The 16977-nt window shown below is 42.6% G+C and overlaps 1 protein-coding gene across 1 annotated transcript in view; it reads right to left on the reverse strand.

The window, feature by feature from the left end:
- Window positions 1-207: 207 nt before the first annotated feature.
- The window catches only part of LOC139417047 (proteasome 20S subunit beta 6), a 24951-nt gene continuing 8181 nt past the window's right edge, over window positions 208-16977 (reverse strand). The window contains exons 4-6 of the mRNA XM_071166282.1: window positions 16777-16906; window positions 12183-12327; window positions 208-457 (exon numbers count right to left, since the gene is read on the reverse strand). Coding sequence (XP_071022383.1) covers window positions 330-457; window positions 12183-12327; window positions 16777-16906 — 403 coding nt within the window. The 3' untranslated portion in view covers window positions 208-329. The remainder of the gene's footprint in view (window positions 458-12182; window positions 12328-16776; window positions 16907-16977) is intronic.

Consider the following 16977-nt stretch of genomic DNA (forward strand, 5'->3'; position numbering starts at 1 on the left):
GTATATCTCCAGTCCTTTAGACAGACAGTAGGGCATATCTCCAGTCCTTTAGACAGACAGTAGGGTATATCTCCAGTCCTTTAGACAGACAGTAGGGTATATCTCCAGTCCTTTAGACAGACAGTAGGGTATATCTACACTCCAGTCTCTCCCTTTCTGATTAACAATTAAACAGGCTGTTCATCAGTGACCACAAAAGAAACAATATTTACTTCCAAAACAACTTTATTTAAATTTGCTTATTTTTTATTAGAAATCTGAAGGGCTTTACAAAGTTATGCTGCATCACTGGTGCCTGGTCTGCCTAACAGAACTGTGTGTCTCTGTCTTTAAGCAGTAGACCATTTAGGTAGCTGATTTCCCAGGATGACCTGTCTGTCTACTCCCGTCTCTGAGATGGCTGCCAGCCGGACCACGCCTCCACTGGACCCATCCCTCTCCATAGCCAGGGACAGGGCTGTCGGGGAAATAATATAGTTAACATGATAACAGGGACAGGGCTGTCGGGGGGATAATATAGTTAACATGATAACAGGGCTGTCGGGGGGATAATATAGTTAACATGATAACAGGGACAGGGCTGTCGGGGGGATAATATAGTTAACATGATAACAGGGACAGGGCTGTCGGGGGATAATATAGTTAACATGATAACAGGGACAGGGCTGTCGGGGGGATAATATAGTTAACATGATAACAGGGACAGGGCTGTCGGGGGGATAATATAGTTAACATGATAACAGGGCTGTCGGGGGGATAATATAGTTAACATGATAACAGGGACAGGGCTGTCGGGGGGATAATATAGTTAACATGATAACAGGGACAGGGCTGTCGGGGGATAATATAGTTAACATGATAACAGGGCTGTCGGGGGGAATAATATAGTTAACATGATAACAGGGACAGGGCTGTCGGGGGATAATATAGTTAACATGATAACAGGGACAGGGCTGTCGGGGGGATAATATAGTTAACATGATAACAGGGACAGGGCTGTCGGGGGATAATATAGTTAACATGATAACAGGGACAGGGCTGTCGGGGGGATAATATAGTTAACATGATAACAGGGCTGTCGGGGGGATAATATAGTTAACATGATAACAGGGACAGGGCTGTCGGGGGAATAATATAGTTAACATGATAACAGGGACAGGGCTGTCGGGGGGAATAATATAGTTAACATGATAACAGGGCTGTCGGGGGGATAATATAGTTAACATGATAACAGGGCTGTCGGGGGGATAATATAGTTAACATGATAACAGGGACAGGGCTGTCGGGGGAATAATATAGTTAACATGATAACAGGGCTGTCGGGGGAATAATATAGTTAACATGATAACAGGGACAGGGCTGTCGGGGGATAATATAGTTAACATGATAACAGGGACAGGGCTGTCGGGGGATAATATAGTTAACATGATAACAGGGACAGGGCTGTCGGGGGGATAATATAGTTAACATGATAACAGGGACAGGGCTGTCGGGGGGATAATATAGTTAACATGATAACAGGGACAGGGCTGTCGGGGGGATAATATAGTTAACATGATAACAGGGCTGTCGGGGGGATAATATAGTTAACATGATAACAGGGCTGTCGGGGGATAATATAGTTAACATGATAACAGGGACAGGGCTGTCGGGGGGATAATATAGTTAACATGATAACAGGGACAGGGCTGTCGGGGGGATAATATAGTTAACATGATAACAGGGACAGGGCTGTCGGGGGGATAATATAGTTAACATGATAACAGGGACAGGGCTGTCGGGGGATAATATAGTTAACATGATAACAGGGACAGGGCTGTCGGGGGGATAATATAGTTAACATGATAACAGGGACAGGGCTGTCGGGGGAATAATATAGTTAACATGATAACAGGGCTGTCGGGGGGATAATATAGTTAACATGATAACAGGGACAGGGCTGTCGGGGGAATAATATAGTTAACATGATAACAGGGACAGGGCTGTCGGGGGAATAATATAGTTAACATGATAACAGGGACAGGGCTGTCGGGGGGATAATATAGTTAACATGATAACAGGGACAGGGCTGTCGGGGGGATAATATAGTTAACATGATAACAGGGACAGGGCTGTCGGGGGAATAATATAGTTAACATGATAACAGGGACAGGGCTGTCGGGGGAATAATATAGTTAACATGATAACAGGGACAGGGCTGTCGGGGGAATAATATAGTTAACATGATAACAGGGCTGTCGGGGGGATAATATAGTTAACATGATAACAGGGACAGGGCTGTCGGGGGAATAATATAGTTAACATGATAACAGGGACAGGGCTGTCGGGGGGATAATATAGTTAACATGATAACAGGGACAGGGCTGTCGGGGGAATAATATAGTTAACATGATAACAGGGACAGGGCTGTCGGGGGAATAATATAGTTAACATGATAACAGGGACAGGGCTGTCGGGGAATAATATAGTTAACATGATAACAGGGCTGTCGGGGGGATAATATAGTTAACATGATAACAGGGACAGGGCTGTCGGGGGGATAATATAGTTAACATGATAACAGGGACAGGGCTGTCGGGGGATAATATAGTTAACATGATAACAGGGCTGTCGGGGGGATAATATAGTTAACATGATAACAGGGACAGGGCTGTCGGGGGATAATATAGTTAACATGATAACAGGGACAGGGCTGTCGGGGGGATAATATAGTTAACATGATAACAGGGCTGTCGGGGGGATAATATAGTTAACATGATAACAGGGACAGGGCTGTCGGGGGGATAATATAGTTAACATGATAACAGGGACAGGGCTGTCGGGGGATAATATAGTTAACATGATAACAGGGACAGGGCTGTCGGGGGGATAATATAGTTAACATGATAACAGGGCTGTCGGGGGGATAATATAGTTAACATGATAACAGGGACAGGGCTGTCGGGGGATAATATAGTTAACATGATAACAGGGACAGGGCTGTCGGGGGGATAATATAGTTAACATGATAACAGGGCTGTCGGGGGGATAATATAGTTAACATGATAACAGGGACAGGGCTGTCGGGGGAATAATATAGTTAACATGATAACAGGGACAGGGCTGTCGGGGGAATAATATAGTTAACATGATAACAGGGACAGGGCTGTCGGGGGATAATATAGTTAACATGATAACAGGGACAGGGCTGTCGGGGGGATAATATAGTTAACATGATAACAGGGCTGTCGGGGGAATAATATAGTTAACATGATAACAGGGCTGTCGGGGGATAATATAGTTAACATGATAACAGGGCTGTCGGGGGAATAATATAGTTAACATGATAACAGGGACAGGGCTGTCGGGGGAATAATATAGTTAACATGATAACAGGGCTGTCGGGGGATAATATAGTTAACATGATAACAGGGACAGGGCTGTCGGGGGGATAATATAGTTAACATGATAACAGGGCTGTCGGGGAATAATATAGTTAACATGATAACAGGGACAGGGCTGTCGGGGGGATAATATAGTTAACATGATAACAGGGACAGGGCTGTCGGGGGGATAATATAGTTAACATGATAACAGGGACAGGGCTGTCGGGGGGATAATATAGTTAACATGATAACAGGGACAGGGCTGTCGGGGGATAATATAGTTAACATGATAACAGGGCTGTCGGGGGAATAATATAGTTAACATGATAACAGGGCTGTCGGGGGATAATATAGTTAACATGATAACAGGGACAGGGCTGTCGGGGGAATAATATAGTTAACATGATAACAGGGACAGGGCTGTCGGGGGAATAATATAGTTAACATGATAACAGGGACAGGGCTGTCGGGGGAATAATATAGTTAACATGATAACAGGGCTGTCGGGGGATAATATAGTTAACATGATAACAGGGCTGTCGGGGGGATAATATAGTTAACATGATAACAGGGACAGGGCTGTCGGGGGAATAATATAGTTAACATGATAACAGGGCTGTCGGGGGATAATATAGTTAACATGATAACAGGGCTGTCGGGGGGATAATATAGTTAACATGATAACAGGGCTGTCGGGGGGATAATATAGTTAACATGATAACAGGGCTGTCGGGGGAATAATATAGTTAACATGATAACAGGGACAGGGCTGTCGGGGGGATAATATAGTTAACATGATAACAGGGACAGGGCTGTCGGGGGAATAATATAGTTAACATGATAACAGGGACAGGGCTGTCGGGGGAATAATATAGTTAACATGATAACAGGGACAGGGCTGTCGGGGGATAATATAGTTAACATGATAACAGGGACAGGGCTGTCGGGGGAATAATATAGTTAACATGATAACAGGGCTGTCAGGGGGATAATATAGTTAACATGATAACAGGGCTGTCGGGGGAATAATATAGTTAACATGATAACAGGGCTGTCGGGGGAATAATATAGTTAACATGATAACAGGGACAGGGCTGTCGGGGGATAATATAGTTAACATGATAACAGGGACAGGGCTGTCGGGGGATAATATAGTTAACATGATAACAGGGCTGTCGGGGGAATAATATAGTTAACATGATAACAGGGACAGGGCTGTCGGGGGAATAATATAGTTAACATGATAACAGGGACAGGGCTGTCGGGGGATAATATAGTTAACATGATAACAGGGCTGTCGGGGGAATAATATAGTTAACATGATAACAGGGACAGGGCTGTCGGGGGGATAATATAGTTAACATGATAACAGGGACAGGGCTGTCGGGGGGATAATATAGTTAACATGATAACAGGGACAGGGCTGTCGGGGGAATAATATAGTTAACATGATAACAGGGACAGGGCTGTCGGGGGGATAATATAGTTAACATGATAACAGGGCTGTCGGGGGAATAATATAGTTAACATGATAACAGGGCTGTCGGGGGGATAATATAGTTAACATGATAACAGGGACAGGGCTGTCGGGGGAATAATATAGTTAACATGATAACAGGGCTGTCGGGGGATAATATAGTTAACATGATAACAGGGACAGGGCTGTCGGGGGGATAATATAGTTAACATGATAACAGGGCTGTCGGGGGAATAATATAGTTAACATGATAACAGGGACAGGGCTGTCGGGGAATAATATAGTTAACATGATAACAGGGACAGGGCTGTCGGGGGGATAATATAGTTAACATGATAACAGGGCTGTCGGGGAATAATATAGTTAACATGATAACAGGGACAGGGCTGTCGGGGGGATAATATAGTTAACATGATAACAGGGACAGGGCTGTCGGGGGATAATATAGTTAACATGATAACAGGGACAGGGCTGTCGGGGGGATAATATAGTTAACATGATAACAGGGACAGGGCTGTCGGGGGGATAATATAGTTAACATGATAACAGGGCTGTCGGGGGAATAATATAGTTAACATGATAACAGGGCTGTCGGGGGATAATATAGTTAACATGATAACAGGGCTGTTGGGGGGATAATATAGTTAACATGATAACAGGGACAGGGCTGTCGGGGGAATAATATAGTTAACATGATAACAGGGCTGTCGGGGGGATAATATAGTTAACATGATAACAGGGACAGGGCTGTCGGGGAATAATATAGTTAACATGATAACAGGGACAGGGCTGTCGGGGGGATAATATAGTTAACATGATAACAGGGCTGTCGGGGGAATAATATAGTTAACATGATAACAGGGCTGTCGGGGAATAATATAGTTAACATGATAACAGGGACAGGGCTGTCGGGGGATAATATAGTTAACATGATAACAGGGCTGTCGGGGGAATAATATAGTTAACATGATAACAGGGCTGTCAGGGGGATAATATAGTTAACATGATAACAGGGCTGTCGGGGGAATAATATAGTTAACATGATAACAGGGCTGTCGGGGGAATAATATAGTTAACATGATAACAGGGCTGTCGGGGAATAATATAGTTAACATGATAACAGGGACAGGGCTGTCGGGGGAATAATATAGTTAACATGATAACAGGGCTGTCGGGGAATAATATAGTTAACATGATAACAGGGACAGGGCTGTCGGGGGATAATATAGTTAACATGATAACAGGGACAGGGCTGTCGGGGGAATAATATAGTTAACATGATAACAGGGCTGTCGGGGGATAATATAGTTAACATGATAACAGGGACAGGGCTGTCGGGGGGATAATATAGTTAACATGATAACAGGGACAGGGCTGTCGGGGGATAATATAGTTAACATGATAACAGGGCTGTCGGGGGAATAATATAGTTAACATGATAACAGGGACAGGGCTGTCGGGGGGATAATATAGTTAACATGATAACAGGGCTGTCGGGGGAATAATATAGTTAACATGATAACAGGGCTGTCGGGGGGATAATATAGTTAACATGATAACAGGGCTGTCGGGGGAATAATATAGTTAACATGATAACAGGGCTGTCGGGGGGATAATATAGTTAACATGACAACAGGGACAGGGCTGTCGGGGAATAATATAGTTAACATGATAACAGGGCTGTCGGGGGGATAATATAGTTAACATGATAACAGGGACAGGGCTGTCGGGGGAATAATATAGTTAACATGATAACAGGGACAGGGCTGTCGGGGGGATAATATAGTTAACATGATAACAGGGACAGGGCTGTCGGGGGGATAATATAGTTAACATGATAACAGGGACAGGGCTGTCGGGGGATAATATAGTTAACATGATAACAGGGCTGTCGGGGGGATAATATAGTTAACATGATAACAGGGACAGGGCTGTCGGGGGATAATATAGTTAACATGATAACAGGGACAGGGCTGTCGGGGGGATAATATAGTTAACATGATAACAGGGACAGGGCTGTCGGGGGAATAATATAGTTAACATGATAACAGGGCTGTCGGGGGAATAATATAGTTAACATGATAACAGGGACAGGGCTGTCGGGGGATAATATAGTTAACATGATAACAGGGCTGTCGGGGGAATAATATAGTTAACATGATAACAGGGCTGTCGGGGGGATAATATAGTTAACATGATAACAGGGCTGTCGGGGGAATAATATAGTTAACATGATAACAGGGCTGTCGGGGGGATAATATAGTTAACATGACAACAGGGACAGGGCTGTCGGGGAATAATATAGTTAACATGATAACAGGGCTGTCGGGGGGATAATATAGTTAACATGATAACAGGGACAGGGCTGTCGGGGGGATAATATAGTTAACATGATAACAGGGACAGGGCTGTCGGGGGATAATATAGTTAACATGATAACAGGGCTGTCGGGGGAATAATATAGTTAACATGATAACAGGGACAGGGCTGTCGGGGGGATAATATAGTTAACATGATAACAGGGACAGGGCTGTCGGGGGGATAATATAGTTAACATGATAACAGGGACAGGGCTGTCGGGGGATAATATAGTTAACATGATAACAGGGACAGGGCTGTCGGGGGAATAATATAGTTAACATGATAACAGGGACAGGGCTGTCGGGGGAATAATATAGTTAACATGATAACAGGGCTGTCGGGGGAATAATATAGTTAACATGATAACAGGGACAGGGCTGTCGGGGGAATAATATAGTTAACATGATAACAGGGACAGGGCTGTCGGGGGGATAATATAGTTAACATGATAACAGGGCTGTCGGGGGGATAATATAGTTAACATGATAACAGGGACAGGGCTGTCGGGGAATAATATAGTTAACATGATAACAGGGCTGTCGGGGGGATAATATAGTTAACATGATAACAGGGCTGTCGGGGGATAATATAGTTAACATGATAACAGGGCTGTCGGGGGGATAATATAGTTAACATGATAACAGGGCTGTCGGGGGAATAATATAGTTAACATGATAACAGGGACAGGGCTGTCGGGGGGATAATATAGTTAACATGATAACAGGGCTGTCGGGGGGATAATATAGTTAACATGATAACAGGGACAGGGCTGTCGGGGGGATAATATAGTTAACATGATAACAGGGACAGGGCTGTCGGGGGGATAATATAGTTAACATGATAACAGGGACAGGGCTGTCGGGGGGATAATATAGTTAACATGATAACAGGGACAGGGCTGTCGGGGGAATAATATAGTTAACATGATAACAGGGACAGGGCTGTCGGGGGGATAATATAGTTAACATGATAACAGGGCTGTCGGGGGGATAATATAGTTAACATGATAACAGGGACAGGGCTGTCGGGGGGATAATATAGTTAACATGATAACAGGGACAGGGCTGTCGGGGGAATAATATAGTTAACATGATAACAGGGCTGTCGGGGGGATAATATAGTTAACATGATAACAGGGACAGGGCTGTCGGGGGATAATATAGTTAACATGATAACAGGGACAGGGCTGTCGGGGGGATAATATAGTTAACATGATAACAGGGCTGTCGGGGGGATAATATAGTTAACATGATAACAGGGACAGGGCTGTCGGGGAATAATATAGTTAACATGATAACAGGGACAGGGCTGTCGGGGGGATAATATAGTTAACATGATAACAGGGCTGTCGGGGGGATAATATAGTTAACATGATAACAGGGACAGGGCTGTCGGGGGAATAATATAGTTAACATGATAACAGGGCTGTCGGGGGATAATATAGTTAACATGATAACAGGGACAGGGCTGTCGGGGGGATAATATAGTTAACATGATAACAGGGACAGGGCTGTCGGGGGGATAATATAGTTAACATGATAACAGGGCTGTCGGGGGAATAATATAGTTAACATGATAACAGGGACAGGGCTGTCGGGGGAATAATATAGTTAACATGATAACAGGGACAGGGCTGTCGGGGGGATAATATAGTTAACATGATAACAGGGACAGGGCTGTCGGGGGAATAATATAGTTAACATGATAACAGGGACAGGGCTGTCGGGGGGATAATATAGTTAACATGATAACAGGGCTGTCGGGGGGATAATATAGTTAACATGATAACAGGAACAGGGCTGTCGGGGGATAATATAGTTAACATGATAACAGGGCTGTCGGGGGGATAATATAGTTAACATGATAACAGGGACAGGGCTGTCGGGGAATAATATAGTTAACATGATAACAGGGACAGGGCTGTCGGGGGGATAATATAGTTAACATGATAACAGGGACAGGGCTGTCGGGGGGATAATATAGTTAACATGATAACAGGGCTGTCGGGGAATAATATAGTTAACATGATAACAGGGACAGGGCTGTCGGGGGGATAATATAGTTAACATGATAACAGGGCTGTCGGGGGGATAATATAGTTAACATGATAACAGGGCTGTCGGGGGGATAATATAGTTAACATGATAACAGGGACAGGGCTGTCGGGGGAATAATATAGTTAACATGATAACAGGGCTGTCGGGGGAATAATATAGTTAACATGATAACAGGGACAGGGCTGTCGGGGGGATAATATAGTTAACATGATAACAGGGACAGGGCTGTCGGGGGAATAATATAGTTAACATGATAACAGGGACAGGGCTGTCGGGGGAATAATATAGTTAACATGATAACAGGGACAGGGCTGTCGGGGGATAATATAGTTAACATGATAACAGGGACAGGGCTGTCGGGGGGATAATATAGTTAACATGATAACAGGGACAGGGCTGTCGGGGGAATAATATAGTTAACATGATAACAGGGACAGGGCTGTCGGGGGAATAATATAGTTAACATGATAACAGGGACAGGGCTGTCGGGGGAATAATATAGTTAACATGATAACAGGGACAGGGCTGTCGGGGGGATAATATAGTTAACATGATAACAGGGCTGTCGGGGGATAATATAGTTAACATGATAACAGGGACAGGGCTGTCGGGGGGATAATATAGTTAACATGATAACAGGGCTGTCGGGGGATAATATAGTTAACATGATAACAGGGCTGTCGGGGGATAATATAGTTAACATGATAACAGGGACAGGGCTGTCGGGGGGATAATATAGTTAACATGATAACAGGGCTGTCGGGGGATAATATAGTTAACATGATAACAGGGCTGTCGGGGGAATAATATAGTTAACATGATAACAGGGACAGGGCTGTCGGGGGGAATAATATAGTTAACATGATAACAGGGCTGTCGGGGGGATAATATAGTTAACATGATAACAGGGACAGGGCTGTCGGGGGGATAATATAGTTAACATGATAACAGGGCTGTCGGGGAATAATATAGTTAACATGATAACAGGGCTGTCGGGGGAATAATATAGTTAACATGATAACAGGGACAGGGCTGTCGGGGGGATAATATAGTTAACATGATAACAGGGCTGTCGGGGGATAATATAGTTAACATGATAACAGGGACAGGGCTGTCGGGGGGATAATATAGTTAACATGATAACAGGGCTGTCGGGGGATAATATAGTTAACATGATAACAGGGACAGGGCTGTCGGGGGAATAATATAGTTAACATGATAACAGGGCTGTCGGGGGAATAATATAGTTAACATGATAACAGGGCTGTCGGGGGAATAATATAGTTAACATGATAACAGGGCTGTCGGGGGGATAATATAGTTAACATGATAACAGGGACAGGGCTGTCGGGGGAATAATATAGTTAACATGATAACAGGGCTGTCGGGGGATAATATAGTTAACATGATAACAGGGACAGGGCTGTCGGGGGAATAATATAGTTAACATGATAACAGGGACAGGGCTGTCGGGGGATAATATAGTTAACATGATAACAGGGACAGGGCTGTCGGGGGGATAATATAGTTAACATGATAACAGGGACAGGGCTGTCGGGGGGATAATATAGTTAACATGATAACAGGGCTGTCGGGGGGATAATATAGTTAACATGATAACAGGGCTGTCGGGGGAATAATATAGTTAACATGATAACAGTTAATATAATAATAGCTAATATAATCAGAATAGTTAATATAATAATAGCTAATATAATCAGAATAGTTCATATAATAATAGCTAATATAATCAGAATAGTTCATATAATAATAGCTAATATAATAATGATGCAGGTAATATAACAATATAACAATACTGTTAATATAATAATAAGTGGAAACCACGAAATTGGGGAGGAGAAAAGGGGTGAAAATACAAAATAATAATAATGCAGTGAATATAATAATATAGTTCATTTAATTATAGTTAATATAATAATATAGTTCATTTAATTATAGTTAATATAATAATATAGTTCATTTAATTATAGTTAATATAATAATATAGTTCATTTAATTATAGTTAATATAATAATATAGTTCATTTAATTATAGTTAATATAATAATATAGTTCATTTAATTATAGTTAATATAATAATATAGTTCATTTAATTATAGTTAATATAATAATATAGTTCATTTAATTATAGTTAATATAAGTTAACAAGTTAATATAATATTATAGTTAATATAAGTTAACAAGTTAATATGTTAATATAGTTACTATTATAAAACAGTTAATATAATAATAATAACAATAATAATAATAATAATAATATAGCAGTTTTTTATATTTTTTTAATGTAATAAAAGCTTTAAATATGTATTTCCGTTAGAACTCTGTTTTTACTTAGAATTTATTTAGTGTTGTTTACACTGTTCCAAATGGTCAGAAAAATTATAATACTGTAATCTAACAGCACCTGTTTGTCACACATCTGGCCTAGAATATGTGGACAACTACAAATACCTGGTTAGATTGTAAACTCTCCTTCCAGACTCACATTAAGCATCTCCAATCTAAAACCGGCTTCCTATTTCGCAACAAAGCCTCCTTCACTCATGCTGCCAAACATACCCTTGTAAAACTGACCATCCTACCGATCCTCGACTTCGGTGATGTAATTTACAAAATAGCCTCCAACACTCTACTCAACAAATTGGATGTAATCTATCACAGTGACATCCGTGTTGTCACCAAAGCCCCATATACTACCCACCACTGCGACCTGTGTGCTCTCGTTGGCTGGCCCTCACTTCATATTCGTTGCCAAACCCACTGGCTCCAGGTCATCTATAAGTCTTTGTTAGGTAAAGCCCCACCTTATCTCAGCTCACTTGTCACCATTGCAACACCCACCCGTAGCATGCGCTCCAGTCTCAAAACTGAACAAAGAACAAGATTTGTTTTGTGTTTGTACCTCCAGATACCAGGCGAAGACACTGGTCCTTTGTCATGTTGGGTTTGTAGTTGGAGTCCATGTAACCATAGATGTAGGTGGATCCTGACCCTCCAACTGATACAGGCTGTCTGACCAGCATACCTCCTACTGGGACAGTGTACACCTGGGGGGGGGGGTGTCGCGAGAATTATGTTCTCAATAAACCAATTCAATTAAACTACTCAGTCTGTTAATCAGGATTTTAGCCCAGCTAAAATAGTCAATAAGGTTTATTCACGGGAACGTTCTGGTCTGTTGTACAAAACAATTCATTTTATACTGACTTCTCATGCACACACACATTCACACAAACATACGCACACACATTCACACAAACATACGCACGCACATTCACACAAACATACGCACGCACATTCACACAAACATTCACATGCACACACAGAGAGTAAGTACTGAGTAGTGTCTGATAGTGGAGAGAGTAAGTACTGAGTAGTGTCTGATAGTGGAGAGAGTAAGTACTGAGTAGTGTCTGATAGTGGAGAGAGTAAGTACTGAGTAGTGTCTGATAGTGGAGAGAGTAAGTACTGAGTAGTGTCTGGTAGTGGAGAGAGTAAGTACTGAGTAGTGTCTGATAGTGGAGAGAGTAAGTACTGAGTAGTGTCTGGTAGTGGAGAGAGTAAGTACTGAGTAGTGTCTGATAGTGGAGAGAGTAAGTAGTGAGTAGTGTCTGATAGTGGAGAGAGTAAGTACTGAGTAGTGTCTGATAGTGGAGAGAGAAGGACAGAGTAAGCATTGAGTAGTGTCTGATAGTGGAGAGAGTAAGTACTGAGTAGTGTCTGATAGTGGAGAGAGTAAGTAGTGAGTAGTGTCTGATAGTGGAGAGAGTAAGTACTGAGTAGTGTCTGATAGTGGAGAGAGTAAGTAGTGAGTAGTGTCTGATAGTGGAGAGAGTAAGTACTGAGTAGTGTCTGGTAGTGGAGAGAGAAGGACAGAGTAAGCATTGAGTAGTGTCTGATAGTGGAGAGAGTAAGTACTGAGTAGTGTCTGATAGTGGAGAGAGAAGGACAGAGTAAGTATTGAGTAGTGTCTGATAGTGGAGAGAGAAGGACAGAGTAAGTACTGAGTAGTGTCTGATAGTGGAGAGAGAAGGACAGAGTAAGTACTGAGTAGTGTCTGATAGTGGAGAGAGTAAGTACTGAGTAGTGTCTGATAGTGGAGAGAGTAAGTACTGAGTAGTGTCTGATAGCGGAGAGAGAAGGACAGAGTAAGTATTGAGTAGTGTGATAGTGGACAGAGAAGGACAGAGTACCTACTGAGTAGTGTCTGATAGTGGAGAGAGAGAAGGACAGAGTAAGTATTGAGCAGTGTCTGATAGTGGAGAGAGAAGGACAGAGTAAGTACTGAGTAGTGTCTGATAGTGGAGAGAGAAGGACAGAGTAAGTATTGAGTCTGATAGTGGAGAGAGAAGGACAGAGTAAGTATTGAGCAGTGTCTGATAGTGGAGAGAGAAGGACAGAGTAAGTACTGAGTAGTGTCTGATAGTGGAGAGAGAAGGACAGAGTAAGTACTGAGTAGTGTCTGATAGTGGAGAGAGAAGGACAGAGTAAGTACTGAGTAGTGTCTGATAGTGGAGAGAGAGAAGGACAGAGTAAGTATTGAGCAGTGTCTGATAGTGGAGAGAGAAGAACAGAGTAAGTACTGAGTAGTGTCTGATAGTGGAGAGAGAAGGACAGAGTAAGTATTGAGTAGTGTCTGATAGTGGAGAGAGAATGACAGAGTAAGTATTGAGTAGTGTCTGATAGTGGAGAGAGAATGACAGAGTAAGTATTGAGTAGTGTCTGATAGTGGAGAGAGAAGGACAGAGTAAGTATTGAGTAGTGTCTGATAGTGGAGAGAGAATGACAGAGTAAGTATTGAGTAGTGTCTGATAGTGGAGAGAGAAGGACAGAGTAAGTATTGAGTAGTGTCTGATAGTGGAGAGAGAGAAGGACAGAGTAAGTATTGAGCAGTGTCTGATAGTGGAGAGAGAAGGACAGAGTAAGTATTGAGCAGTGTCTGATAGTGGAGAGAGAAGGACAGAGTAAGTACTGAGTAGTGTCTGATAGTGGAGAGAGAAGGACAGAGTAAGTACTGAGTAGTGTCTGATAGTGGAGAGAGTAAGTACTGAGTAGTGTCTGATAGTGGAGAGAGTAAGTACTGAGTAGTGTCTGATAGCGGAGAGAGAAGGACAGAGTAAGTATTGAGTAGTGTGATAGTGGACAGAGAAGGACAGAGTACCTACTGAGTAGTGTCTGATAGTGGAGGGAGAAGGACAGAGTAAGTATTGAGTAGTGTCTGATAGTGGAGAGAGAAGGACAGAGTAAGTACTGAGTAGTGTCTGATAGTGGAGAGAGAGAAGGACAGAGTAAGTATTGAGCAGTGTCTGATAGTGGAGAGAGAAGGACAGAGTAAGTATTGAGTAGTGTCCGATAGTGGAGAGAGAAGGACAGATTAAGTACTGAGTAGTGTCTGATAGTGGAGAGAGAAGGACAGAGTAAGTATTGAGTAGTGTCTGATAGTGGAGAGAGAAGGACAGAGTAAGTATTGAGCAGTGTCTGATAGTGGAGAGAGAGAAGGACAGAGTAAGTATTGAGCAGTGTCTGATAGTGGAGAGAGAAGGACAGAGTAAGTACTGAGTAGTGTCTGATAGTGAAGAGAGAAGGACAGAGTAAGTATTGAGTAGTGTCTGATAGTGGAGAGAGAAGGACAGAGTAAGTATTGAGCAGTGTCTGATAGTGGAGAGAGAAGGACAGAGTAAGTACTGAGTAGTGTCTGATAGTGGAGAGAGAAGGACAGAGTAAGTACTGAGTAGTGTCTGATAGTGGAGAGAGAAGGACAGAGTAAGTATTGAGTAGTGTCTGATAGTGGAGAGAGAATTTTATTTTTATTTTTTTTATTTTACCTTTATTTAACCAGGCAAGTCAGTTAAGAACAAATTCTTATTTTCAATGACGGCCTGGGAACAGTGGGTTAACTGCCTGTTCAGGGGCAGAACGACAGATTTGTACCTTGTCAGCTCGGGGGTTTGAACTCGCAACCTTCCGGTTACTAGTCCAACGCTCTAACCACAAGGCTACCCTGCCGCCCAATGACAGAGTAAGTATTGAGTAGTGTCTGATAGTGGAGAGAGAAGGACAGAGTAAGTATTGAGTAGTGTCTGATAGTGGAGAGAGAATGACAGAGTAAGTATTGAGTAGTGTCTGATAGTGGAGAGAGAGAAGGACAGAGTAAGTATTGAGTAGTGTCTGATAGTGGAGAGAGAATGACAGAGTAAGTATTGAGTAGTGTCTGATAGTGGAGAGAGAAGGACAGAGTAAGTATTGAGTAGTGTCTGATAGTGGAGAGAGAGAAGGACAGAGTAAGTATTGAGTAGTGTCTGATAGTGGAGAGAGAATGACAGAGTAAGTATTGAGTAGTGTCTGATAGTGGAGAGAGAAGGACAGAGTAAGTACTGAGTAGTGTCTGATAGTGGAGAGAGAGAAGGACAGAGTAAGTATTGAGTAGTGTCTGATAGTGGAGAGAGAATGACAGAGTAAGTATTGAGTAGTGTCTGATAGTGGAGAGAGAGAAGGACAGAGTAAGTACTGAGTAGTGTCTGATAGTGGAGAGAGAGAAGGACAGAGTAAGTACTGAGTAGTGTCTGATAGTGGAGAGAGAAGGACAGAGTAAGTACTGAGTAGTGTCTGATAGTGGAGAGAGAGAAGGACAGAGTAAGTATTGAGCAGTGTCTGATAGTGGAGAGAGAAGGACAGAGTAAGTACTGAGTAGTGTCTGATAGTGGAGAGAGAAGGACAGAGTAAGTATTGAGTAGTGTCTGATAGTGGAGAGAGAATGACAGAGTAAGTATTGAGTAGTGTCTGATAGTGGAGAGAGAATGACAGAGTAAGTATTGAGTAGTGTCTGATAGTGGAGAGAGAAGGACAGAGTAAGTATTGAGTAGTGTCTGATAGTGGAGAGAGAATGACAGAGTAAGTATTGAGTAGTGTCTGATAGTGGAGAGAGAAGGACAGAGTAAGTATTGAGTAGTGTCTGATAGTGGAGAGAGAGAAGGACAGAGTAAGTATTGAGCAGTGTCTGATAGTGGAGAGAGAAGGACAGAGTAAGTATTGAGCAGTGTCTGATAGTGGAGAGAGAAGGACAGAGTAAGTACTGAGTAGTGTCTGATAGTGGAGAGAGAAGGACAGAGTAAGTATTGAGTAGTGTCTGATAGTGGAGAGAGAAGGACAGAGTAAGTATTGAGCAGTGTCTGATAGTGGAGAGAGAAGGACAGAGTAAGTACTGAGTAGTGTCTGATAGTGGAGAGAGAGAAGGACAGAGTAAGTACTGAGTAGTGTCTGATAGTGGAGAGAGAAGGACAGAGTAAGTACTGAGTAGTGTCTGATAGTGGAGAGAGAAGGACAGAGTAAGTACTGAGTAGTGTCTGATAGTGGAGAGAGAGAAGGACAGAATAAGTATTGAGTAGTGTCTGATAGTGGAGAGAGAAGGACAGAGTAAGTACTGAGTAGTGTCTGATAGTGGAGAGAGAGAAGGACAGAGTAAGTACTGAGTAGTGTCTTATAGTGGAGAGTCTAACCTGTCCTCCCCGTCTCTTGTCCCATCCCGCCACGATGATCCCGGCCATCAGCTCCTCTCTGTACCTATAGCAGGACGCCTTAAATAGATTGGCAGCTGTCTGGACCAAAGGGGCTTCATCCAGCTCAATACTGGGGAAGAGAGGGAGGAAGTATTTTACAGTAGTGTGGATACAATAGAGGACAGTGTGTACCTAACATAC

The sequence above is a fragment of the Oncorhynchus clarkii genome, chromosome 9 (genome assembly GCF_045791955.1).
Source record: "Oncorhynchus clarkii lewisi isolate Uvic-CL-2024 chromosome 9, UVic_Ocla_1.0, whole genome shotgun sequence".
NCBI classification, from domain to species: Eukaryota; Metazoa; Chordata; class Actinopteri; order Salmoniformes; family Salmonidae; genus Oncorhynchus; species Oncorhynchus clarkii.